We start from the raw sequence: 23,472 nt of genomic DNA on the forward strand, positions 1-23,472 counted from the left end.
AATACAAATCTCTTTCAGCATCCTGTTTAAAAGAGAGCAACCAAAGTTTAACACCGCCAAAAATCTCGGTCAAAATAATTAAATTACTATTTTAATTAAGCAGTTTTACAGACAATTCCTGCAGATGTGCTGTGCCACCCACAGAGCACAGGTTGATAGAAGATCAAAGCAGAAGTGCAAAATATGCATTTCCAGTGTGGGAAACCAGATGTACCTGCTATCTCAGAAATAAGAAAAGTGAAAGTACAGGCCATAAGACTCTATAGGAAAAGTAAGAAATTAATTCCACATACCTGTGCTGAGGTATTGAGAGATTTTTACCCAAAAGAGGGACCAAGTGAAGTGTAAGACATTTTAAAATGCTTCAGATGTAGAAGTCACAAGATCATCCACTTTCCCCAAGTCTCTGGGATATATAGTCTCAATACAGAGAAAGAGACCCATTCTGATTTTGGATCCAATTCAGAAGAAACTTAAGAGCTGGGGACATGATTCTGACTCTTCCACTTGATGTAAAAATTTTAGGAGCTATTAATGTTGGTGTGCAGAAAAGCACTGACCAGAACATCAAATTCACTCAAGCTGTCACAAAAAACTCTCCCTTGTGGATACTTCAATACACAAAACATTTTGACCTTGCTTTTCCTGTTTCATTTTTAGGTCAGCACTCACTCCAACAATTTAAATCTTCCCCTCACCCTTCATTTTATGTTCCAGAGCTGGAAACAACCTAGTGAGTGCCCCATAAACACACAAAAGCTTTATTAGAAGAGCCTCTGTATGAAAAGGCTACTGATCCTGTCTAATTCAGCAGCTGCATCCCCAGCAGCCTGGAGCTTCCCCATCACCATGGAAACTGCCTTTGGCTTTGCTATGGAGATAACATCTGAGCTGTGTGTCACTGTCATTTCCACGCTTACATGGCTCTCAGCACCTACTGGCAAGCTAAAGCTGCCAGCCTGTGCTGAGCAGCTGAGATTGCCTGCCCGTGGAATTCAGAGATAAGGGCAGAATGACGGTATGCTGTGGCTTCTGCAGAGCTGATTTAGCATACACAGAACATGTGCTTCTTAAATCCTCGCTAATCTGGGGAAAGAAGCAAGCTGCCTGCAAGCCAAGGAAGTACTTTTTCTTGCAATTAATTGTTTTCTTGCCTTGACACACTCATGGAACATTTATTGATTTGCAAAGCAGAAGTGGTAAAATGAGATGCATTGGGAAGTATTTTGTGGTTCTCCGAGAAGCAATTCACTAAACTGGGAAACTGAGGCAGTCTTTCAGTAAAGAGGAGAAACAGCAGCCACCAGGGACTAGCTGTGCAGCTTAAGAAACAAAAGTCATGATGCTTTTTCCCTGCATGTGCCCAAATCCTCTTGGACAGTCTCCTGTTTTTTGATTTACTGAATTATTCATATTCCTTGAGATATATAAGAGAACAGCTCTCTAGCTCAAGGCTAGGTGCAGGCATCTGAACAGATCAATGTCCCACCATCTTCCACTGCAAGCATGACATGCTTCATCCTCTGCATACAAAACTGCCTGTGCAGGAAACCACAGCCTGTGGAATTCCTGTCACTGCCTAAATCTTTTTTTTCCAGCATACTCAGCCTCGTGGTGAAAGCAGAGGTTGTGAAGTCTAATTCTTGCGCCTTACCCAGCTGACCTACTGACACACCCTTTCTCATAGTCAAATGTTTCATAGGAGATACAATTGAAAGAGGCTTTTCACAGCCCTCAATACACATCAGAAATGGGTTCCAGGATGTGGCATTTTGCACATAGTGGCCTGAGCTCCAGCTAGGCCATCATTCTTCAAAGGAATGAAACAGCCTCAAAAAGACATGTACTGTATGGGTCCCATCACCAGCAAACAACTGAGTTTCGTCAAGACTAAAATACATCTAGTTCTTAAGTTTAAAGGGATCAGCTGAGATCTTGCCCACCCAAGCCATGAAGGGCAAGAAGAGACCAGAAGCTTGTCTTAGAATTAATCACAAACTGTAAATGCAGTGGAATTAGCTGCACTAACCCATACAAAGATTGCCATAAGAAGCACAGCAACCAGAGGATGATGACTTACTGGACTTCTGCAAAACTGGCATCAGCATCTTCCCAAGGAATTACTGTACCAGAGGAAGCTGACTACAAGTCCCCTTCCCCTAAGATGCTACTTTGGACCAGCCAGCTGCTTTCCAAACCTTCAGAGACAGTTTTCATGCAAGCATTTAGGGGAAAAATATAAAAACATTTATGCTTCTATCTGTCTGCAAATAGCAAAAGCTGGATGGGAAAAACAGATTTCTGTACACACCAGACCTGAGAGTCTGCTGAAGACTACATATAGCTCCTCCATGTTTGGCTTTTCCCACTGAAACTAGAAATAGGAGCAAGGCCATGACCCTACAATCTGCCTGTGGGAGAGTCAGTAGTGACTAGACATGTAAGTACAAGCAAATGAAAACAACTCCACACACGAAGGCCAGTTCAGAAATAAGAAATAAGCACTTCAGAATTGCTTATGTTAGCATAATGTGACTATCCAGTGGCAGAGCATGGAGACCCACCTGTAAGCATTTCTCTTTTTAGTAACATTTTGCTCATATTTCTTCGTACACTTGGCTGGTTCCTTCCACTACATCCTTGAGGCATCAAGCAGTAAGATTGGGGGTTTCTAAAAGGCAGAGTTCAGACATATCTCTCCCTACATTGTTGTGACGTTCAACAGCTTTTCAGTGTTGGTAGTCACAAGAATGAGAAACAGCCAATTTAAACACCTAGGGCTTCTTAAACAAAAAACCAAAAAACCCAACAACCTCCACAAACAAATAAACAGCCCAAGGAAACAATGTCACAACAAACTCCTTTGAAGTCTAGAATTTTACCTGAAACTCACAGATGATTTCTTTTATGGGCTCAGACACAAAGCAGGATCCTGTCATGGATTTCAGGTTTGAATTGGAAACACAACATTCTATCAGTTTAAACACTCTAGACTTTAGGAACTGTTTTAGGAAAACGATTTCAAAGCTTCCTGCCCAGAAACATGTGGAGACAGAATTTTATCTTCGCCACTCACAGCAGGATGAAGTTCATATTCAGCTACTGAATTCACACCTCTTCTCTGCCACTAAGGGAGCTCCAGCCCTTTCTCACTCATCTTTAATCAAGCTCCCATATAAACAGGACTGGGCCTCAGAGACAAACCCTGAGTAGCTCAGGATTGCCATGGGCAGACATTCCAGTCCTTTTGCTCAAAGCTATTTTAATCTCCAGACTAAAGACAAAATAAAACTCTCTGCAAACACAAACAGAGTGCAAGTGTGTCAAAAGATGTGGCAGGAACAGGGGTCTTAACTCTGGGGATGAACAGTCCACTGCCTTAGCATTAGCCTATGACCAGGAGATCCTGTATTCAGGATTGTCTGCTGTCTGTTGCAGACAGGATTGTCTGTTGTCTGCTGCAGCCTTGCTGGACATGATGCACTGGATTTCATCCTTATCCACAAAGCAAGGTGGCAGCTCAATTTGCCTCTCATCCATCATACAGAAACCAAACAACTTGAAGAGTGGGAAAGGTGATGGCAACCATGTCAGCATACACAACACATGTAAGAGCCTAGAAAGATTAAGAGATTGTTTGGTTGTGCTCCCCATCGAAAGGGCTGCAGGTCCCAGCTGACTTGGGTGCTTTGCTGCCCCTGTCTCAAGGTACCTTTGCCAAAGTGCTTTACACACCCTGGCAGGTATCTTAGCCTGGGGGAGCAGTTTAGCTCCAGGCCCCCAGCTGCAGTGCACAAATGCTCTCTTCTCTCCTGGACCAGACTAACTCAAGCTAGCAGAACTGCTCTCCCCTGCCTCCACTCATGGTCTTCATTTCATATGGCCTGGGAGCCATGACCTGCTAATGGCACCAGTCACCTCAGAGTAATGTCCACCTCCCAATCCTTAGAAATTATCCTCCTTTCAGCTTTCCCCCCATGCCCCACAAAAGGGAAGGTTAAATCCAAAAACACTGGGACTAAATCTTACTAGAGATGAGATGGTGTGCTGCAACAACAGCAGGAGTCACCATCTACTCTTCAAGGCCTTGTTTACTGAAAATTCTTTTTTTTTTTGACCATCCTTAGACAGATAAGCATTCACTGGAATGCACAAAACATAAGGTATCATTTTGTTACATTTGTCCTGCCCTGTATCCCTGTTCAAAGAACTGCAACAACAGTCTGCATCTCTGCCTTTATACAGCCCTTTCCAATGAGGAAAAGCTTGAATTTTTTTGTTTGCCTTGAACCTCATTCATTCAAGCTTAAACTTCTTAAGATCACTTGTGAAGCCAAGCCTTGGATCCCCTTTGTCCATATGGAAAAGAAATTCAGGGGGAACAGGACTGGACTTCTGCATGGGGGATAAGACTGCCTCATTGCATGTAAAAGGAGGAACTTTCATATTCTCAAGCAAAGTTGCTGTTGAGTTCTGAAGTTGGCAGCTTCTTTCTTTGCTTCGGTAGCTTCTTTTACTTCCACCTCCTCCCTCTGGTTTGCCTTTCGCCCATTTCTTACATCATTCCTCTTACTGATGTGCTTGTGCATTGTCCTTATATGAGAAGCTACCCCACTGCAGTGGCTTGTGTACGTGTGCACACTGCCCTGTTTAGTGTTTGCAGTGTTTGTTTGGTGTTTGCAGGGCTTTGGTGTGGACAGCAGCTGCAGCGCTGTCAGGAGCGATTCCAGCAGGGGCTGAGCAGCAGCTCCAGGCAGGATGGGGAAGGTGCCTGGTGGGAAACACGGCCCAGCTGACGTGTCTGCCCTCAGTGCTGCAGCACGTAGTGGCAGGAAGCCTCTGACTGCAGACAAGCAGCAACAAAGGTCTCGACAAATGGTCAAAAATTAGCACTCACTGCCAAAAAGAACAACTGTGATGATTCATCTTCCCTGACCTGGTCTTCATGATTGACTTTAAGGTGAGTATCAGAATTTGGGGCTCAAAGATCACCCTGATAATGAATGAAGGTGAAAAATGAGGAGGTGAATTCTGACAAGAATAAGGGCAGCTCTGTTAGAGGGAATCATTTTTTGCACAGCAAGAAGAAAATCCCAAAGAAAACCAATCTTGATCTTTGGATCAAGAGATGAAAGAAATACCAATGAGTAAGCAAAAGTTCATTAAGAATGCTTTGAATAGACACTTGAAACCTAATTCCATTTCTTCAGTCTTCTTACCTTTGACTCCAGCTAATGTTGAAGCTCTACCCTGAGCACTTTCCACCCCAACCAAAGGTTTCCGTGAGGCTGAATGCTGGAGATTGAGCCTGTCCATTACAGCTGAATCCTGTGTTAACCTGCCACCAGCATCAGTTTAAACTTCTCTGCTTTTTTTGCTTTTTTTTTCTGAATTATTATTTAATAAAAGGGGAAATTTTCTGTGAATATGAAACTCATCTGGAAATGGTCCATTTAGGCTGCCTGAGGACACAAAAAACAGCAAGCAAAATCCGAAGTAGCCAAGCAGTAAGATAAAAACAAGGGAAACTGGGGGTGTCCCAGTAGGGGTATGATTTGTGAGGAATAAAACAGTACAGTAAACAGTGATGTGTGCTTGCCATGATTTTTTTTTGTTTGTATCTGTCCATCTATCCCCACCCACCCATCTATTTATGTATGGAATATATGAGTTGGAAGTTGATTTGGAGCTGATGCATGATCGTATTTTAAAAGGCATCCAAAACTTAGAAAAAACAAGGCACAAGAATTTAGTATCATGTGGAGTGCAAATGAAAGAAACAAGCTTTGATTCAAAATACATTCACTGTGTCACAGTTCCAATGGATAACATAATCACTTTTTTTTCTCAAGAAACAGACCCCTTTGTAGGTGAAAGGTATTTCATTTACACAGTTTGGAAGGAGCTTAGGGGGATTTTAGCATTCAACATTCATTTGGCTGTGTCAATGAGAAAAAGGAAATCTTAAATACTTTTTATTGTAATGAGGAAGTTCAGCTCAAATTGACACAGTTCACATTTTCTTAGGGTAGCATTTACAAGCATGCACTAAAATCTCATTGAATTCTCAGTCAAATATTAAATGTCTAATTTCCTTAAGCACTTTTTATTTCACCAAGTTCCATGGTAGTTACAAGTAGAAGTTGATCAAATTTTCCAAGTCAAAATCACTGCAGAGGATTTTGATAAGTCTGTTAATGGTTTTTTGATACTATATCTTAGACCTCATCCCAGAGAATAAAGTAAAAGCAGGCAAACCTTCTAAAGCCACTGCCATCTATTAAGCAATCCAAAAGCCCTGTGATCATTTCTCCCCTCCCATGCCTTCTGTGGTTTCAGAAGCCATTAAACTGCTTTAAAAATGCACCAACAAAGACGTGAGACCTCAGAGCTGTGGTTTCTTATGCAAAAACATCTGACAAGATTTAACATGAACAGAGTCACTAATAAAGTTTCTCTGTACTGGTACATGGACTACAGAAAACCCATATAAACTTAAGGCTAGTGATCTGTGTCAGTTGTCAGTTTCAAGTGTAGGATTACTGAAACAATATGAAAGAAAGGAAGATTAAACTGAATCTTTGACCTGTTATACATAAAACCTGTGTCTGGTTAGCTTGACTCTCCTGCCTGGAGATGTCTTTCTTGATAATGCATATGACCTTACTACTCTAGACTTTTATCTAATAATTAAAGTGAAGAACTGTTTAAGACTACCAACCACTTCAAATAAAGCAATGCTTGGAAATAAACAGAGCCCATATTCCAGGTAGGCCAAATGCTAGCAAAGTGATGTCACACTCCAGGAACCACAGCAAGCAGAAAAAAAAAAAAGATGCAAGGTAAGAGGAAGGGAGAAAAATAACTTCAAGTACTCTTCAAGAAAAAGTAGAATTGCATACAAGCTTCACCTTGAACTTTTGCTTGTAAAACCTGCTTACATGAGTTCAGTGCTGTGTAATGTTTGAGTCTAATTGAGCTGATTTTTCCTTAATACGCTTTATCTGCCCTTGTCTGAACTTCTCAAAGTTTCAATAAAAAAGGCTCAGTCATTCTTAAGTTATATTTCTGGCATTACAAACATATTTATGGTACTAGTACACCCATGCTCTCACGTCTCCCTGTTTTCAGTTATTTGCAATTTAAGACAAGAGAGTAGCACTGTGCTGCCTGGGATGTGCTGCTCACTGTGGACACAAAGTACAGCTCAGGGGCTGAAGTGACTCACAATGGAGGAAAGGCCACTTCTACAGCAGCAGCCCAATATTTAGAGTTCAGATGAGCCCAGCATAACAAGCAACTAAGTACATTTTTTCAAGGACACAGCATCTCCCTTGTACCAGTACAGCTCAGGCACCAATCCCTCCCCCTTCTGCCCAGTACTACTTTGCTCCATGAAAGGAGCAGACATTAACAATGACCACACTGCCCCCCAAATACAGGAGTTTCAGGAGCTTGTGGAATGTGCCCCCAATACCAAAGAGTATCCTTATAAACAAACTGTATTTTAACTGCTCTGTTATCAGCTTCTAGTAGCTAGCAGCAAGGGAAGAAAACTTTCCAACATGGTCACAGCTAGTTTAGAAGGCCAGCAAGGAGGATTTCAAAGAGAAGTCAATCAGCAATAATTAACATGAGCAACAACTACTACACCAGCAGTTCCTAGGAGCTGCACCACACCACTTCACCTTTGTGGCGATTTGCATGCTTCATCTCAAGTGAGAATTCCAGAGTACCAATATTTTAATCACGTCCAAAGACGCCTCAGGAGTTAGACCACTTTAAACCCTTCTGGCTCCTGACTCAAATAATGGTTCCTGATGGGAGGTTACTGTGGAGATCGAGCATGTTCAATTCAAAGCCTGCATCATAACAGAGGCTTCTCAGGTGGAGCTCTCTCTGTGCAATGGCACTTCACTGCCTCTTACAGCAGTAGCTACTGACAAAGCAGACAAATTTAGGGTATAGGGCTGCCTCTGCCAATGCTAATACTGCTTTCCTTGCCAGAGCTCCCAATGGAAAAGAATCTGAAAGTGCTGGGAGCCTGGGCATAGTTGCGGTTCATCTTCCTCCATTCACACACGGTTGTGCTCCAGAACTTGCAGACCTTTCCTTTAGAATCTGTCTGATATGTCACCAGCTCTCAGGGAGCTGTTCACTTCATGATCTCTCTGTCTTAGAATAACAAAAAACTTCTACCCCTCTCTACAGGCGTGCTGGAGGGGCAAGGGAGAACAAAGTAATTTCATCCCCTCATGGAAGAAGACCTGGTGATGGCAAGAGGGGATGACAGGGGAGGGCAAGACTTTTTTTTCCCCCATCACATTCTGCTGACAGCCTTGTACCAACAGCAGGCTGCTTTCCCTTACCCTCGTTTCTTTCCACTCCAGGAAACGAACCCTTACTGCCTTTCCTCAGCAAATTTCAGACCTAGAGGGTCACAATGAGCCCAGACCTTTATGGTGATGGTGTGGAACTGCCCTGGACTATGTGCCTACAGTCATTTTGCTAACCTCTGATTAGAAAGGAGAGGAAATGAATTATTTCTCAGGCCAGCAGAAGCCACACACTCACAAGGAGGCAATTTAGGCCACCCGGCAGGATCTGTGTGTCTGTCCCTACAAGGCACATTGCAGGAGGCATCTAAATTAAGTCAACTTAATTTGAGGGTACAAAAATGAAACTACAAATATAAGTATGAAAGACTCAGAAAATAGTAGCACAGTGCAAAACAGGCCATATGGTTCCACGTGGTTCTCCAAAGCAGCAAGTGCTCAACACTTCTGAAGAATGTATCAAATTATGTATTCCAACTGTGGTTATGTTTACATGCTATTATAAGGGAGGAAATTCCTTCCTGACCAAAGATGATGATACTTCATGCTTTGAAAAATCTGAATGAAAATGACTGGATAATTTTTATGCATTACCATGCAACCACAAGTAATTTTCTAATTCTCATAAATTCCTTCAAATCTTTGACACCAAAAACAAAAGTTGACAAAAATTTTATATTCTGACTAGAAATTACCATAACATCAGAATAGTGAATTCTTATCTATTTTTCTTTAATAATTTCATATTGGAGAGATAATATCCAACTTCTGCACTCTTTCTACACTGTTATGCTCACATTTGCCAGGCCTGCTCCATGGCAGGAATGAAGTGGGTCATGCCTTCTGAATACATCTCTCTACAACCACCTTTTCTCTCTACCTTGCCCCTCATATGCCTGTTTTTTCTTTCTCCTGCACTTAATCCACCGTGAAACCAAAGAAATCCTCACTGTATTTTTAAGACTACATGTCTCCCATCTTAGCCAATTCTCTGAACCTTGAGCTAAAGAGAATGGAAAAGAAGCCATCCACTGGTAAAGCCTAGGCTGCAGATGCCAGAGCTTCTAGCTGAGCCTGTAAAGACTCTGATTCTCTGTAGACTGAATACAGAGTACTGCAGAAATTCAAGCCAACCAATTACGAACATTATTATCTTCTTTAGTAAAGTAACTGAAGCTTTACAGGCACAGTTTTGGCAGCAGAAAATTAATGGACTATCATTAAGGACTCAACAGTTGCAGACTTTGTTTTTACAAAAAACAAGGCTATTTGTCACATTAACACAGAAAAAGGACTGAAATGCCAAAGAATATATACTGTAGGCCTTTGGCAAAATGCTGACAAGTTTGAGGAAACCCTTGCCAATACTAATGATGAGACAATGCAGATGGAAGTTCTGCTGATCCACATCCAAACTTAGGAGCTCAGGGATATTCTGATCCAAGTCTGTAGCCTTGTTACAGTTTGCACAGACTAACAGTTTTAGAGCAGCTTCCTTAGCCTGTATCTGGCCAAGCACTGAGTGACCAATAAACCTTCTAAGCATGATTGTAGCACGCAGCATTCTTCACTGCCACAACAATGCTCCTTGGGAAAAAGTGGGAAGTACACACTTGTCACTCAGAACACAACTCTGGGTGGCTAAAGGACTCCAGGCGGGGCAGTGCAAAAAGCTGGGCCTCTTTATTAACAAGGGAAACTAAAAGAATTTCCACAAAGGAGCACAGAAAGGAACCAAAAGCTCAGCAGACATTACACCTCGCAGGAACCTGCCCCAAAAGTCCTGAAGGCTAACACAGGTAAGTACAGCAACCAAGTGTAATAGAGCACCTTCTCCTGGTGCAAGAGCATATTTGCTGCATGGATGACCACACTAGGCAGCCAAATTCTGTAACTACACCCCAGTTATCTCCAGAGCAAGGAACACTGCACATGCAGTTTACATGTGGCCATTTTAAGACCCACATATTCTGGGGAAACCCAGCCATCAATGCATTTTATGATGTTCAAATACAGAAGCTGAAGTACTTATCCCAAAGAACTGAAAAGCCTTACTCAATGCTCGTTGTGATATACTACTTAAATGGAAATGCCAGCATTGCTATTTGAGCAGATTCTGCCCGTGGTATGAACAATATAAATCTAATTACACAGATTTAGGCCACAGAGAGCTAGAACTTGCATGAGACTAGCAGAATATCACTCTCACTATTTGGAATGCCCTCTATAGGCAATATTTGTTTCTTTTTATGCTTATAGAAGCAGAAAGCCCATTTTGAAAATGCTGACAAAAGTTGGGCTGCTGCACAGATTCACTAAGCCTGGCTGGTCCACTAAGAAGAACGCAAGGAGGAAACAGGGCACATATATCTGCCTTGTGAGCCTTCTCTCTCTCCTCACCCTGCTCCTTTCTCCAGGGCATAGAACTGTATGCAGCCATTGCAGGCAGAATGAGTTATGAGAATTTCTCTTTGTAGTCAAAGGCAGAATAACAGCCAGAAACCAGGATCTGCTCAGCCAATGACAGGGCACATATTAAAAAGCCTTCCAGCTTCCGTTTCAAAACAAAGAAATGTTGATAAGCCTAAAGGCAGCAGCTGCTGCCAGCAGCATGCAGCCGTCCTTACCTTGGGGACACCTGCTGAGCTGCTGCCTGTTTAATATTACATTAAAACAGCAGCTTTCCAAATAATGAATTATGTATCTATAGTGAAGCTGTGGAACACAGGGGGCTGGGAGGACACGGTTCGGAAATCGAAGAACCATTTGGGTTAATGGCCTGCAAGGCTGGAAAAAAAATTACTGATGGCTTCATGGTTTGTCAGAGCCCCAGTCAGGCAACAGAAGGAATGAGGAGAGCATAGCAAGTGCTCCCTACTCTTCCCTTCTACATTTTTTTAAATTAAGAGCCATTAGATGAATTTGAAAGTCTCTAAAAGGGGATATAAATCTAAAACATAGGGAAAAATAACAGGGCTGTAAGCTTGTATGGCTTGTGACTGCAGCCAGTTTCAGTGCTCTAGAATTAAAGACACAGAAGGTTCTACTGTATCAGGTTCTTTATTTAAATGGCTCATACTGTGAAAACAGAAACCCAAGACAGCAGTAAACTATTGTCTTCAAAGTCTGGTCTCTGCCAGTTACCTCTAAGTGAAAACTCAATCCATGGTCTCCGAAGCAAATCTGGAAGCACTTGTCAAACAGACACAGCTTCTCCAGCCTTCCAGAGAGGTTTTAATTCTCTTGCCTTGTTTAATTTAAGATCACCAGTTAGGTGATCCGGATGCCTAATTGTGAAAGCATTACATGCTTGTAAATGACCATAATGAAGGAACATATTTCTAAATGCACAGTCAAGCACTTGTAAGCCTCAAATGCTCCTGTTTGTAAATATTCTACTCCTGTCTATGAGTCTAAATATGAGGAAGGCTGATTCTCAGGAAGCCAACAGTAGAAAGAATTCTTTATACCATACTCCTTATCCTGACATGAACTTCATCTAGTCCAGTTCTGTTACTGTTCTGTTCAATTAAAAACATCCAACACAGCTTGGATCGCCTTTTTCAAATATGAAATAGTCACAAAACAGTAACTGCAAACCAGTCATAAGTATATGAAAACAAAAGTGATGATTTCAGTGTATACTTTAGCTATTAACAAATAAATTAAAGAAGCTAAAAAAATATTCTCTATTGTTGGAATATGCTTTTGACATAAAATTAAACATAAGTGTTCTGGGAGAATAGGCACAGAGACTGAAGCTACTTTCCCAGGTTATATTGTGCATCAGTGGAGAGATGCCTTCTCTGTATTTAACAAAAAACCCAAAAAAATCCTTTGAATGCCACAATGAGGAAGTCCTAGATACCAGCGGAGAACTGAGATACAGAGACACTCAATAATTTCCCGTATGACATTGGCTTTTAGCTAGCAGAGTCAGAATGAAAAACACAACTACCACATCTGGGCACCTGGATTAATCAAACATGGATTCTCACAAAGCAAGGAATACTGTTTAGAGGGTTGGTTGTGTAGAACTGCAAAGGCAGTGCCAGCCCTAGAAAGCAGAGAGCAAAGAATGAAAGGAAAAAAGATGAACAGCATGAAGCTTGTTCACCCAGCACAGGATGGGAGAGGAAAGGAGGCCATTTTCTCACCAAAGCAGTGCCCTCAAAATGGGAAAGCTAAAGAAAATTAGGAGTGTACTGTGTCTCACAAAGCTGCTCCTTTGCTCAGCGGCTCCAGAGGTTGCCTGGCACCTCCTCTCTCTGGAGAGCTTTAACTGGGGAGCTGAAGTCACTGCTCTGTCAGCAGCGTGCACATGGGTCGCTGAGAGCGGCGCAGTGCTGGCCAGCTCTGCCTCTAGAGCACTGCCATTCCTGGCAGCACTGGCCTCTCTGGCTGCTGAATCCCAGAGCCCTGTGGAGAGAGTGGCCCAGATCCCACAAAAGACTAGATACTGACTGGATAATGCCCCAATTCCACTCAGATTTCAATACTGATGAGGGAGATTGGCACCAGAGCCACATGGCTTTGCAAGTCATTTACTGAACAACAGACATGTCTCTGTGGTGTCCTGCCAGCTCCTTTCATACCTCCCAGCCCATGGAGTCCAGCACACCATTTCCTGGGGGCTCCAACAACTCCAAACAGTCAAGTGTACAGTCAGGATCCAGACTGTTTGTGGACTCATCCTCTACACCCAAGCACCTTGCTTTGATCTCAGATACCACCTCAGGGTGTCACCATTGCATGCTTGCACCTTGCTGCATCCCAAGCTTATGGAATGAATTTATTTGTAGGGATTTTTAAGACTGATTTCTAGTCAATAAACAGTCCTAGTAAATAATACACTAGTTCAAGAAGTAAGAATTATCCAGGCCCTTTTCTGCCTCATCATGAGGCTTTTGTTCTACTTTCTGAACTGGACCATCCACCAGCTAAGTGCAATAAAGGGTTTAATAAAACACAAAGGGTTAGGGTCGCATTGCTTGGGCTTCAGAGTTGAAAGAAAAGCCACAGACCACCACAGCTTCCAGGTCCATCTAACAATGAATCTATCTAAGCTCCTCTTTCTCTCCACTACCACTGCTATATCAAACAGGAGATCTATGGTTGGGCTAACTGCATAAAGTATTAACAAAAAAGCAAACTCACAGTGGCCCCTTTTCAACACCACTGCCATAGATGCAGACCATCCTTATTTCCAGTCCTCTACCTTATTCCCCTCAAATCATAGTGTTGTATGGAGTGAATGCTTCCTTTTGCCAGGATAGCCCTCAACTTTCATAATGTGTATAAAGCCATCCACCCTGTGAGCACATCAGAGGAGGAAACAATCAGGCACAGACAAAGTGAAGCAGAAGAGGTAACAGAGCTCAGGCTCAAATCCTGCCATTAGCATGACCAGCCTTGGAGGCCCCCAGAGGCAGAAGCTTTAAGAATACTGAAAGCAAAGCTGAAAGTCTTGAAGGCTGGCATTGTGCAAAAATGACCTAACTGTCAGCCATCAAATATCCTGAGGTTGCTGGGCATGGGCTGCTCTCCTCAGGCAGCAGCCAGCTGACCCCCTCCCTCCCAGGAGTGGCAGCCACATCACTTGTCTGCTGCACATGGCATTTTCCCCAGCAGTTACGTTTGCTGAACACAAAGGGTGAGCCCACAACATTAAAGAACACTCCCCTCCTTTGAAGTTTAGGTTGTTTGGCTTGCCTGGCTACAAACTAAAACTGCACCTTAATCATCTAGCTTTGAAGTCCTGTAAATCTACAGCTGCAGAAAAGTAAGGACCACTTGGCAATAAAACATTCATTATTAAATTCTTTTGAATTAAAGTGGAAAAGGCTTTCCTGAAGCTGAGACTTTCTTTTTTGCCCACTAGAAATGAAGACATAAGTGAAAAATTGACAATGACTTGCCAGATCAGAGGCAAATATATGACATTTTATAGCCCAGTTTTGAATAGTACAGAGCCAGTGCTCAGGAAATGGCCAAACAAAAAAAATTGGAAAAAGACATGAGAAAATGAAAGGTTTTAACAACAGGTTGCAGAGGTTAATAAATAGCTTTATTGTTTTGATGCCTTAAATAAGGTGTGTGTGTGGATGTAACTAATAGGAGTTTGATTGAGGTTATACTGATAATAGGAAAAAAACAAAGGAATTTTAGAGTCCAGAATCTGTCATTGCTGTATGTTTAACAGAGGGTATGAGTAGGGTAAGGCTGTGTGACCAAATGAGACCTACAGGAAGTCTCCACAGGCCCAACAGCCTGCGCAGCAAAGGATTTACAGCAAGAGAGAACACTGTACTCTGGCTTGGGTGTTTCATTTCAGGCATGTCTGGAAACTCTTGCAGCCTCCACACAAACAAGTAGAGAATTAATTCAAAACACAGTGTGGCCTGGCCTGGAATACTAGTGAGGAGATAAAATGGCGCATTGTGAGACTAAATCTCACTTGGAAAGAAACAGGCTTCAGCTACAACCTGGTATAAAAGAGCTAAGCCACAAAATCCTGCACTTGGGATGTAGCCTGGGATTTCAGGCTGTAAGACTTTGGAGAATCAGCTTCCAGTTCCCATATATGCTGTCCGCTTCTTGTATTAATCTAGGCAAGTTCCCTCTCAAGGCTGAACCAGGAGCATTTACCCGGTAGTTTTGTTTCCCATTTGGCCATGAACTTGTCCATAGCCCAGCTTCTGTCCCCAGACCATCTGAACCTGTGGCAAAGAGACCACAGATCATACACTAATCTCACTCCTCCTAATGGTTTGCTCCTTCCCTGTTCAGAGACACAGAGAACAGCAAGGTCAGAACCACTGGAGCCTGTGGCTGCTACAGTTTTTGTGCAACCACATTTTTGATGCTATGCCTAGGGCACTCTAATCATTTAGCGCCTTTGAACAACCACATTTACTTACTGGGAAGGATGTCCTTATTCAGATGACAGTAAAACCCTCTGCAAATGAAGTGCTTTCTCAAAGGGAGTTAAAGGGGATTGCCTTAAGTAACTGGATGGAAAGTGGCTCAAAAGCTGTCAGGAGTCCAGCTTCTTCAAAGCAAGATTAGCGACAGACTGACACTGAACAGCTCATGGAGAAGCTCAGCTACCTCAGCATTTCCCACTCAGACACACATTGATTTAGCACTGCCCTTCCCAGATTGTGCTGGAAGCAAGAAGAGAAAAGATAGCACACAGCAGAGAGGGCACCAGAAGGAATCAGGAGTCCCTATCCTGCCAGCGAGCCTGATTCAGGAGGTGTTCTGGACAGTTTGATGGATTTCACAGATCAGATAGATTTTGGCAGAAACAGGCTCCAAAGGGAACACTCTCAGTTCAGCTGGCTGACAATTTTCCTGTTGGTGGTGACTCACTAAGAGTACAACTGGCTGCTGCTCCCTGAACATCCCTCAGTCATCTCTCAAAGCCTTACCTCTCCTGGCTGCACCATCAGCCCCTCCCTGCAATGCTGGCACAGGTAAGGCAGGCACCTTTGCTCAGCCCCTGTCTAGAAACCATTGCTACTGCGGCCCATACCATAAGGGAATGAAGCAACGGACAGGTGGGTGCCCCCAGGAGATGAACAAAAATCATCCTATGCCACCTTGTAAAGTGGCATTTATATATACACATGTACAACAAAACTCTAAAAACTAATTTATCACAATCAAATTAATAATCCAGTTATAATACTTTTCCCTTCTTTTCAATAAAAGCTTTACTGAGATGATTCTATCCTTAGGAATTTCTGAATTATTGTGTAAATTTGTGTACATGCGTACACATTTCACTCAACAAAACACCAAATAGCTGGAACCAGCATCTACAGGTCAGCTTAACTAAATTATCACATCTCAACTGCTACTTCTTGTGCAAGCCCATTTTAAAATAGAAACCCAGAAGAAAACAAAAAGGTAATGAAAATTTGTTTTCTTTAACTTTTTTCCAAAACATTTTCTTCATCTGTACACCAGTGATGAAAACCTATACAATTCCCATTTGCATGTATCCCTTAGAAAAAAATAATATGCAAACAAGGAATTAGAGAAACGCACATATTAAGTAAATACCAACATTCATAAATGCCAAGTAATATATATAAAACTAGCCAAGTGAGTAAGTCAGATTGCTCAGATCCCATGGAACTAATGCATGTCCCAGACACACAAAATCACTGCCATTTGTTTTTATGCAAACCCTGCTTCTGGACTGTTGGCTAAACAGCAAATGTCACAATGAAGACACATGCAAAGGAAGAAAATAATTTACAATCAATGTGTGTATTGGGACTTTACTACACTGTCAATTTCAACAATACTAGAGGCAGATTGCTCTCATGAAGAGTTTTGTATGTACCTGGAGAAAAAGCAGTATTTCCTGAAAAAGCCCACACAGTAATTCACAAAGTGAATCTCATAACAGCAAGCTGAAAAATCTCTGTGGAGTCATGCACACAGGTACCTACACAGGAGAGATGCTAAGAGGAAATGTGCTGTTCCTTCACTAGGTATCATTTATTTTATTATTTCAGTGTAGATTGAAAATAAAATGCTCCTTTTGCACAAAAGAGATAAAAAATAGTGGACCATTACTCAGCTGCCTACCTAAACTTATCTGTAAAAACAAACACACATATTCTCTGTTGCTGTTTTGTTCTACATCAGGGATTCCACCCCTGTGCAAAACACATGCTCCCTGTTTAAAGAGTTAAACATCTCTTGCTTAGTCGGCTTTTCTGAATGTAAAATGCAAGATAATAACGTACACTGTATCTTGAACCAAAACTGCACACAGCCCAACAAAACCCCCAGTGCTAAACGACAGGCAGCATGAATAGATCCATTTCCACTGCTTGTTAATTCAAAATAAATCCTTTACTGTGATTTAAAGCAAAACAGACAACACTAAACACATCAGAAATATAATGACTTACCCTTTCGGAGACACTTGCTTTTCTTAAGATATTTGGCAGTAAAAAACGGCATGGCTGCAACACTGAGGTTTCAGCCAAAGCTGACCTTTTATTATCAAGTGCTAAGAGCAAAATGAACAGACCAAAGAGGGAAAGCAAATTATTATACCAGATCTTTAAAATGCTCAGAGATGAGCAAAGGGAATTCAGAGTGGGATAAAGTATGTCAAGTTGCACGGTGGGGATTGCAGATATCTTTCTGCTCATTAGCACTGCTGTTCGAATTATTTAAAGTGTGCTCGGGGGAAATGAGGACAATTTCCATGACAATATGTACAGTATCATATAAGGAGGAAGCATTTTTTTTCAGGCAGAACTTCTGCATTACTCAGCTGCTACAGACACATATGTTGAAAAGAAAAAAAACCCAAACACCCAATAGGTTTGGATAATGTAAAAAAACTGATTCTATTAACCAGTCCTTGTCCTGAGTAAAAAATGTAGCACTATAAATCTCCTGTCATGTCTCTGGTTTATCTCTTCATTTCCTCCTTAGGCACTTCTGGTTATCTCCTTATTTCCAATTAGGCACAAGAAAACTTGCTTCAGGATGTTTTGATTCCACCCATCCCACTACCCCATGCCTCAGTTTCCCTTTTTTCAAATGGGGCAACAGTGTGACAGTGCTTCTATTAAAAAAAAAACAAAAACAAACAAACAAAAAAACCCACCCCAAAACAAAACAAAAAAAAAACACATACAAAAAAGAAACAACCAAACAAAAACAAAACAAAACAAAAAAAATCTTTGAGACTCTTGGGCAGTGGGTAATAAGACACAGGCTTAACGCCATTGCTTTGTCCTATATGATTACAGCTGTTTATTTCCCCTTAGTCCACCATGCTGCTTTTAGGTCTCCTAAAAATCTTTTGCTTTTATTCCACCAAGATGACTTGATTTTGAAATTCAGTCTTATTCCTGTTGCTTCTGCTGCCTTTCTGGAGTGTTTAAGGCAGTTTGGTACTGACTTCCTATCTTTTTAATTCCATACAGTTGGGATTGACATTTATGGCAATGACAATTATCAGTGTTTGCCTCCTTCTAGTCACCTACCTCTAATTCACTCAACCACAGCATATTGGTTGAGGAGGCAACACCTCATTCCTTGGAATATAAAGGACAATGCCAGAAATTTGACTACCCAGTCTTGGGCATACTAATGTTTCTATGCTTCAAGTCCTTCTATGTGTAATGACCCAAAGATGGAATTCACCCTTTTAAAGGTTCATGGATTTATAGAAAATTCATAAATACAAATAATCCATACTTCCAGCAGTGCTTTAGCTCTTGGTTTTTATTGATTTCAATCTTTGGGGTACTGCCAAGTCACCAGTGCACTGAGGTACAAGAAAGCAGCTACTTGTCAGCAAGGGAAATGTTTTGTAATCTATAACTATTAACCCACTGACTGGATCTGAAGTCAGCTTTCTAGACTGGCATAGGAACTGATCCGAAGGAAACCAGTATTAGTTTCATAAGGTAAAAGAATATACAACACTATAATGAAGACTCTAAAAATCAGGGCTGCACTTCACGACATGGAGCTGCTAGCTGTGCCTTTTCTTAAACCATTTGCTGTCAGCATGGAAACAAATACTGAGTTTTTTGGGAAAGACAAGTTTTATGCTCAAGAAAAATCAATTCAGCAAGCCATCTGAAAAACTTCACCACAGTTTAGAATTCATATATCCTCTGACATTCAACAGGATGTCATTGTTCTTGTATCTGTACCATCATACAAAAAACCCTGAACCAAACAACACAACAACTGTCTGCTCTTTCATTAGATAGTTTTGATATCACCTGACAAGCTTTCAGGCATAAATAATTCTTCCATAGCACACCTCAAGCTAAGGGTCAGGTTAACCTGATATTGAAAAATCCCATTTCGTTCTCAAGCATGTATGGAGCAGAGAGGAACAGCAGAAAGGAAAGAGATGAGAAAAGAGTCCCTATGAGTCAGTGACACAGGCAACTGCCATCTGTGAACCACTGCAGCCTGTGGGTTGGACTGGGGCAATGTACAGTATCATAAAAGGAGGAAGCATTTTTCAGGTAGAACTTTCGCATTACTCAGCTGCCGCAGCAACATATCACCTTGGAATGGGGGGCTTGGAGATGGCCCAATCTACACCATATTTAATCTGGAAACACTGTCTTGTGTCATCAATCTTGTGTCATCAAAAAACTCCCGCACACATTCTCCCAGATTTAACATAATTTGTGGCCTCACAAATCTTTCCATGGATATCTGGAAATATTTGGGGGTGGGGGCTATTTCCAACACTCCTAATTCCTTCCAGCAGACCCTAAACAAAAATTTTCTCTAGAATCTGGTTATTTTGAAGGAGAAGTTAAACAGTCAGGATAAACTCTGAGTTAATTCCTGAACCTCATGACACTTCCTTGGTCTGTCACTGTGTGGTACATGGGAAAAGATGTCATGCCCAAACAGCCCTCAAAACACCAGCTTCCTCTTTGCCAGCAAACATGTCCCACACGCAGTGACACACCACACTGGAGTTCCTGATGAAGTAAATCTGCCTTTTTGCACTCAGTAAATTAAAAAAAAAACCAAAACCCAACCAGTAAAAACCACAGCACAACCACAAGGGAACTCCCTTCTCTGCCAGTTTAACACAAGGTCAAATGCAGACTAATGCAGTAATCCCTCCCAGCTGCCTAAGATCCTGGCCCCTTAATGACCTTGCACAAACCCCTGGTGCTTTTAACTCCAGTACCCTACATTCTGCCTCATTTCCAGCTCTCTCTGCCCTTGGAGCTAAAAACAGAGGTTGCCCTCCTGTTAGACTTGCAGTTTCCAGGGATAACTTTGAACTTCTGTAAACAAACATTTGTATCTCTCACCCAGGGCCATGAAACACGGGATCTCTCTCTATCTCCACCTCCCACCACCACAGCCTACTTTGAGAACCCCTAAGACCTTGTGTCTTCATGATGAGAGAACTGTTTATTCTTTATCCTCTGGCACTCTTCTGTTGCTCAGGCATAGCTTTCCTGAATCAGCTCTCCAAACAGACTGAAATCAGGTAAAAATTTCCATCCTGACAACAATCTGCAGACACCAAGAATAGAATGAATTGGACCCAAACCATCAAATGTTATCATTCACCCACTGTTAAGACTGCTTCCTTTAGTAATGCTTTTAGAAAGGGCTAGATACAACTGAGACTGCAAGAAATCGAAATTTTTCTGCTATGCATCATTGTACTAAAACCACATTACCATATGATTAGTGGGTTTCTCCTCTTGTATTCTTCCTCCACCTTCAGATCCCAGTTCAGAGAGACTGACTTGGGAGTGCACAGAGCACAACCTTTACTATTAGCAGCAGGCTAAGTAGTGTGGAAAAAAGCACTCATGGTTCTTCATTACTGCATTTTCTGTAACCCATTTCAATATCAGGTTTCAGAACACTTTACTGAAAGACAACATCATCTTCTCCATCTTACAGATGGGAACTGGAGAAAAGGACTGTGACTTCTGTATAAACACCAAACGATTAAAAGAGGGAACAAGAGGGAGATTTTTCTGATATGTAAGTGAGGAGCACAGTTTTTTTTGTTCCTCTTCTCTCTCCCAAGAAGAGAGAGGCCCAAGAAAATTTTACTATCTTAGATGAACACTGAAATGACTGACAGCAAATGTGAAAACTCCTCATTTCTATTAAAGGTCTTAAGTTGTTTGCGCGTGTTGAAATTTTCCACTGAATTGCAGCCTTGGGGGATTTTCTGCTGTTATTTCCCACCTGGGCCCAGTTAGCATGAAACTCAAGAGAGAATGGCAGTAAGACCCAACCTTTTTGTCACAGGATCTCACCACAGACTCTGTGACCCGGCTGTGTGGCTCTCACAGTGCTCAGTGCCAGTGAGGGGTGGCAGGAGGCTGGAGCTGTCTCCCCCTGCCTGCTCTAGGATGGCAGCTGGGGGAGAAGCAGCTGCTCCCTCCCTGGGCTCCAGCGCCGTGTCCAGGCTGGAAAGGGACCAAGGCTCTGCAGCCCAGCAGGGTAAATGAGCAGGCAGGTGGCTGTCCGAGGATGGCATCACGGTGTGCCAGGCAAAAGCTGCTCTGCTTTGCAAGCCCAGACACAGGAGTGATACCAGATGACTGCAATAATACCTCAGCCTGCTTCCATACACCCAATTCCTATTTTATCAGATGAAAAGAAGATGCACTCAGGGTACCAATTTAAAAAAAATTCTCCGCCCTACAAAGTGACCAGGAGAGATTTCTATCTGTTGCTGATTGGGCTGATAAAAGCAGGGTTTTTCTTTTCCTTTCAGCAGTTTAGAACTAAGCCTGCCCTAGAACAAGTAAGGTCATTTTAGTCTGTGACCACATACATAAATTGTATCTGGAGAACAAAGGAATCTCAGGTCAATTAAAAAGATCCTGTGGCTATAATATTCTTCTGGGAAGATGCCATCTACATATGCTCATTACAGCCACATAAATCCCACCCCCTCATTCGCCTCAAGCAAAGTAATTGTCTTTAAAAGCAAGCAAAATAATTATTTTTCCAACATACTTGTCATCATTAATTATGGCCAGAATAGCCAAGTAGGAGCTCATGCCCAGGCTTTTAAATGCTTGTAGCTAGTTAGCATGGCTGCCTGTAACTTTTCAGCTTTTTCTGCAGTGTTAACATTAACATACTGTGGCTTCATTAAATCAAGGCACCCACTGATGAGCTAAGTATGATTTATCTGAGAACACTGAGAGCCTTCATGCTTATTTGTCCCTTAGCAAGGATGGGGTTTAATTTATGCCAATGTATATTCGAGCACTGCTGGCTGTGTTCCTAATGTCACAGTCAGGCAAACACGTTCCAATGAAGAATAGATTTTTTTAAAAACACAACAACTGGAAGTTGCAGGAGTTAAATGGCAGAAATCCACTGAGTTGAAAGCATTTCACTTCTGCAAAGCTATGTGGCATTCATCTACAAACATGGAATACTAGCTTCTGAAAAACCAGAATGAAAACTTTGGCCTGGCTCCTGTACTTCTCCCTGAGCCAAGTCTCCCACTGAAGTTGATGGGACTTTCCCTGCATAAAGGCTACAGAGTTTGCCCTACTTTTCTCCCTTTTTTTTCCCCCTAGTTTCACAGGACAGGCAATGGTGGGGAAAGACATGCTGTGCGCTGTTTCCCTGCTACAAGGATAAATGTGCTGGATAGATGTGATGTGATATGATGAAAATCCACCTGGTTCAGAAGATTACAGTGTAGTGCAGAGTCCACAGAGAGCTTCCAGAAGGCATTTCTATCTTAACTGATTTTTGAATGACACGTTTTTAAAGTAACAGTGACTTTTGTTGGTCAACCAGCCTGAACACATTCTGGCTTCTGAATCATTGTCACTCCGGGCATTCATAAATATCAGGTCAGCCCACCAAAATCAGGAGATGGGCTTCCAGCCAATGGGAACTTTTCATTATTATCCATCTTCTAGTTTCTGAGCCTTGGCTGATCCTATTTGGTATCTTTATTTTAAATCCATAAGCACTAAGAGATTGTTCTCTATTGATGAAAGCTGCAAGTTTTACATAATCATAGTATTTAGAATTAGGGTTTTCAAGGGAAAACACATACACAGTGAGACAGCATAGAACTTCAGGCCTATGTACCCTCTACAGGAAATCCCAGAGCCTTGTCACATTTTTCTTAATTCATTTTGGAAATGAAGTAAATTAAATTATTCAGGTACTCAGAACAGGATGAGGACAAAAGTATCTACAGCACTTACAAAGCAGAACAAGACAAAATGGTAAATCTGTAGAGCTTAGTTAAGAGACACTGATACAATAAACTGATTGGTAACACATTTTTACTGCTTCAGCTGGGCACAAAGTATGGCTTTTAGTGACAAGTAAGTAAGCCACAACAGAATAAATCACAAAACCTGTAAGTGCTGTGAGAGTGGGGAAGGAGTCTTTGCTTACAACCTCAGCACAGGAAATAGATGCAATTCTGTCCCAACTAGCAAGAAGTTTAGCACAGACACATGTATACTCTCCACCCTGATCAGAATCACGGAAACTGAGACAAAGCAGAGCTGCTGGTCAGCAGCCTCAGACAAGCCCCCCCAGTCTCTTGCTGGATTCTCCAGCACAGCCTCTCAGAGCACCACAACTGCCCCAC

General features: G+C 42.0%; 1 protein-coding gene across 4 annotated transcripts in view; it reads right to left on the reverse strand.

Annotated features, from left to right (window-relative positions):
* ARHGAP22 (Rho GTPase activating protein 22) overlaps positions 1-23,472 on the reverse strand; it is a 120,744-nt gene that overhangs the window by 38,002 nt on the left and 59,270 nt on the right. The window contains exon 1 of one of the 4 annotated variants that reach the window (XM_030951730.1): positions 17,270-17,464. The exons of 2 other annotated variants lie outside the window; for them this stretch is intronic. In XM_030951730.1, the coding sequence (XP_030807590.1) occupies positions 17,270-17,321 (52 nt within the window). In that variant the 5' untranslated portion in view covers positions 17,322-17,464. Of the gene's footprint in view, positions 1-293; positions 375-17,269; positions 17,465-23,472 lie in introns of those variants that run through there. One more of the 4 variants, XM_030951731.1, reaches the window with a different exon arrangement.

This window comes from Camarhynchus parvulus, chromosome 6, assembly GCF_901933205.1.
Source record: "Camarhynchus parvulus chromosome 6, STF_HiC, whole genome shotgun sequence".
Lineage (NCBI taxonomy): Eukaryota > Metazoa > Chordata > Aves > Passeriformes > Thraupidae > Camarhynchus > Camarhynchus parvulus.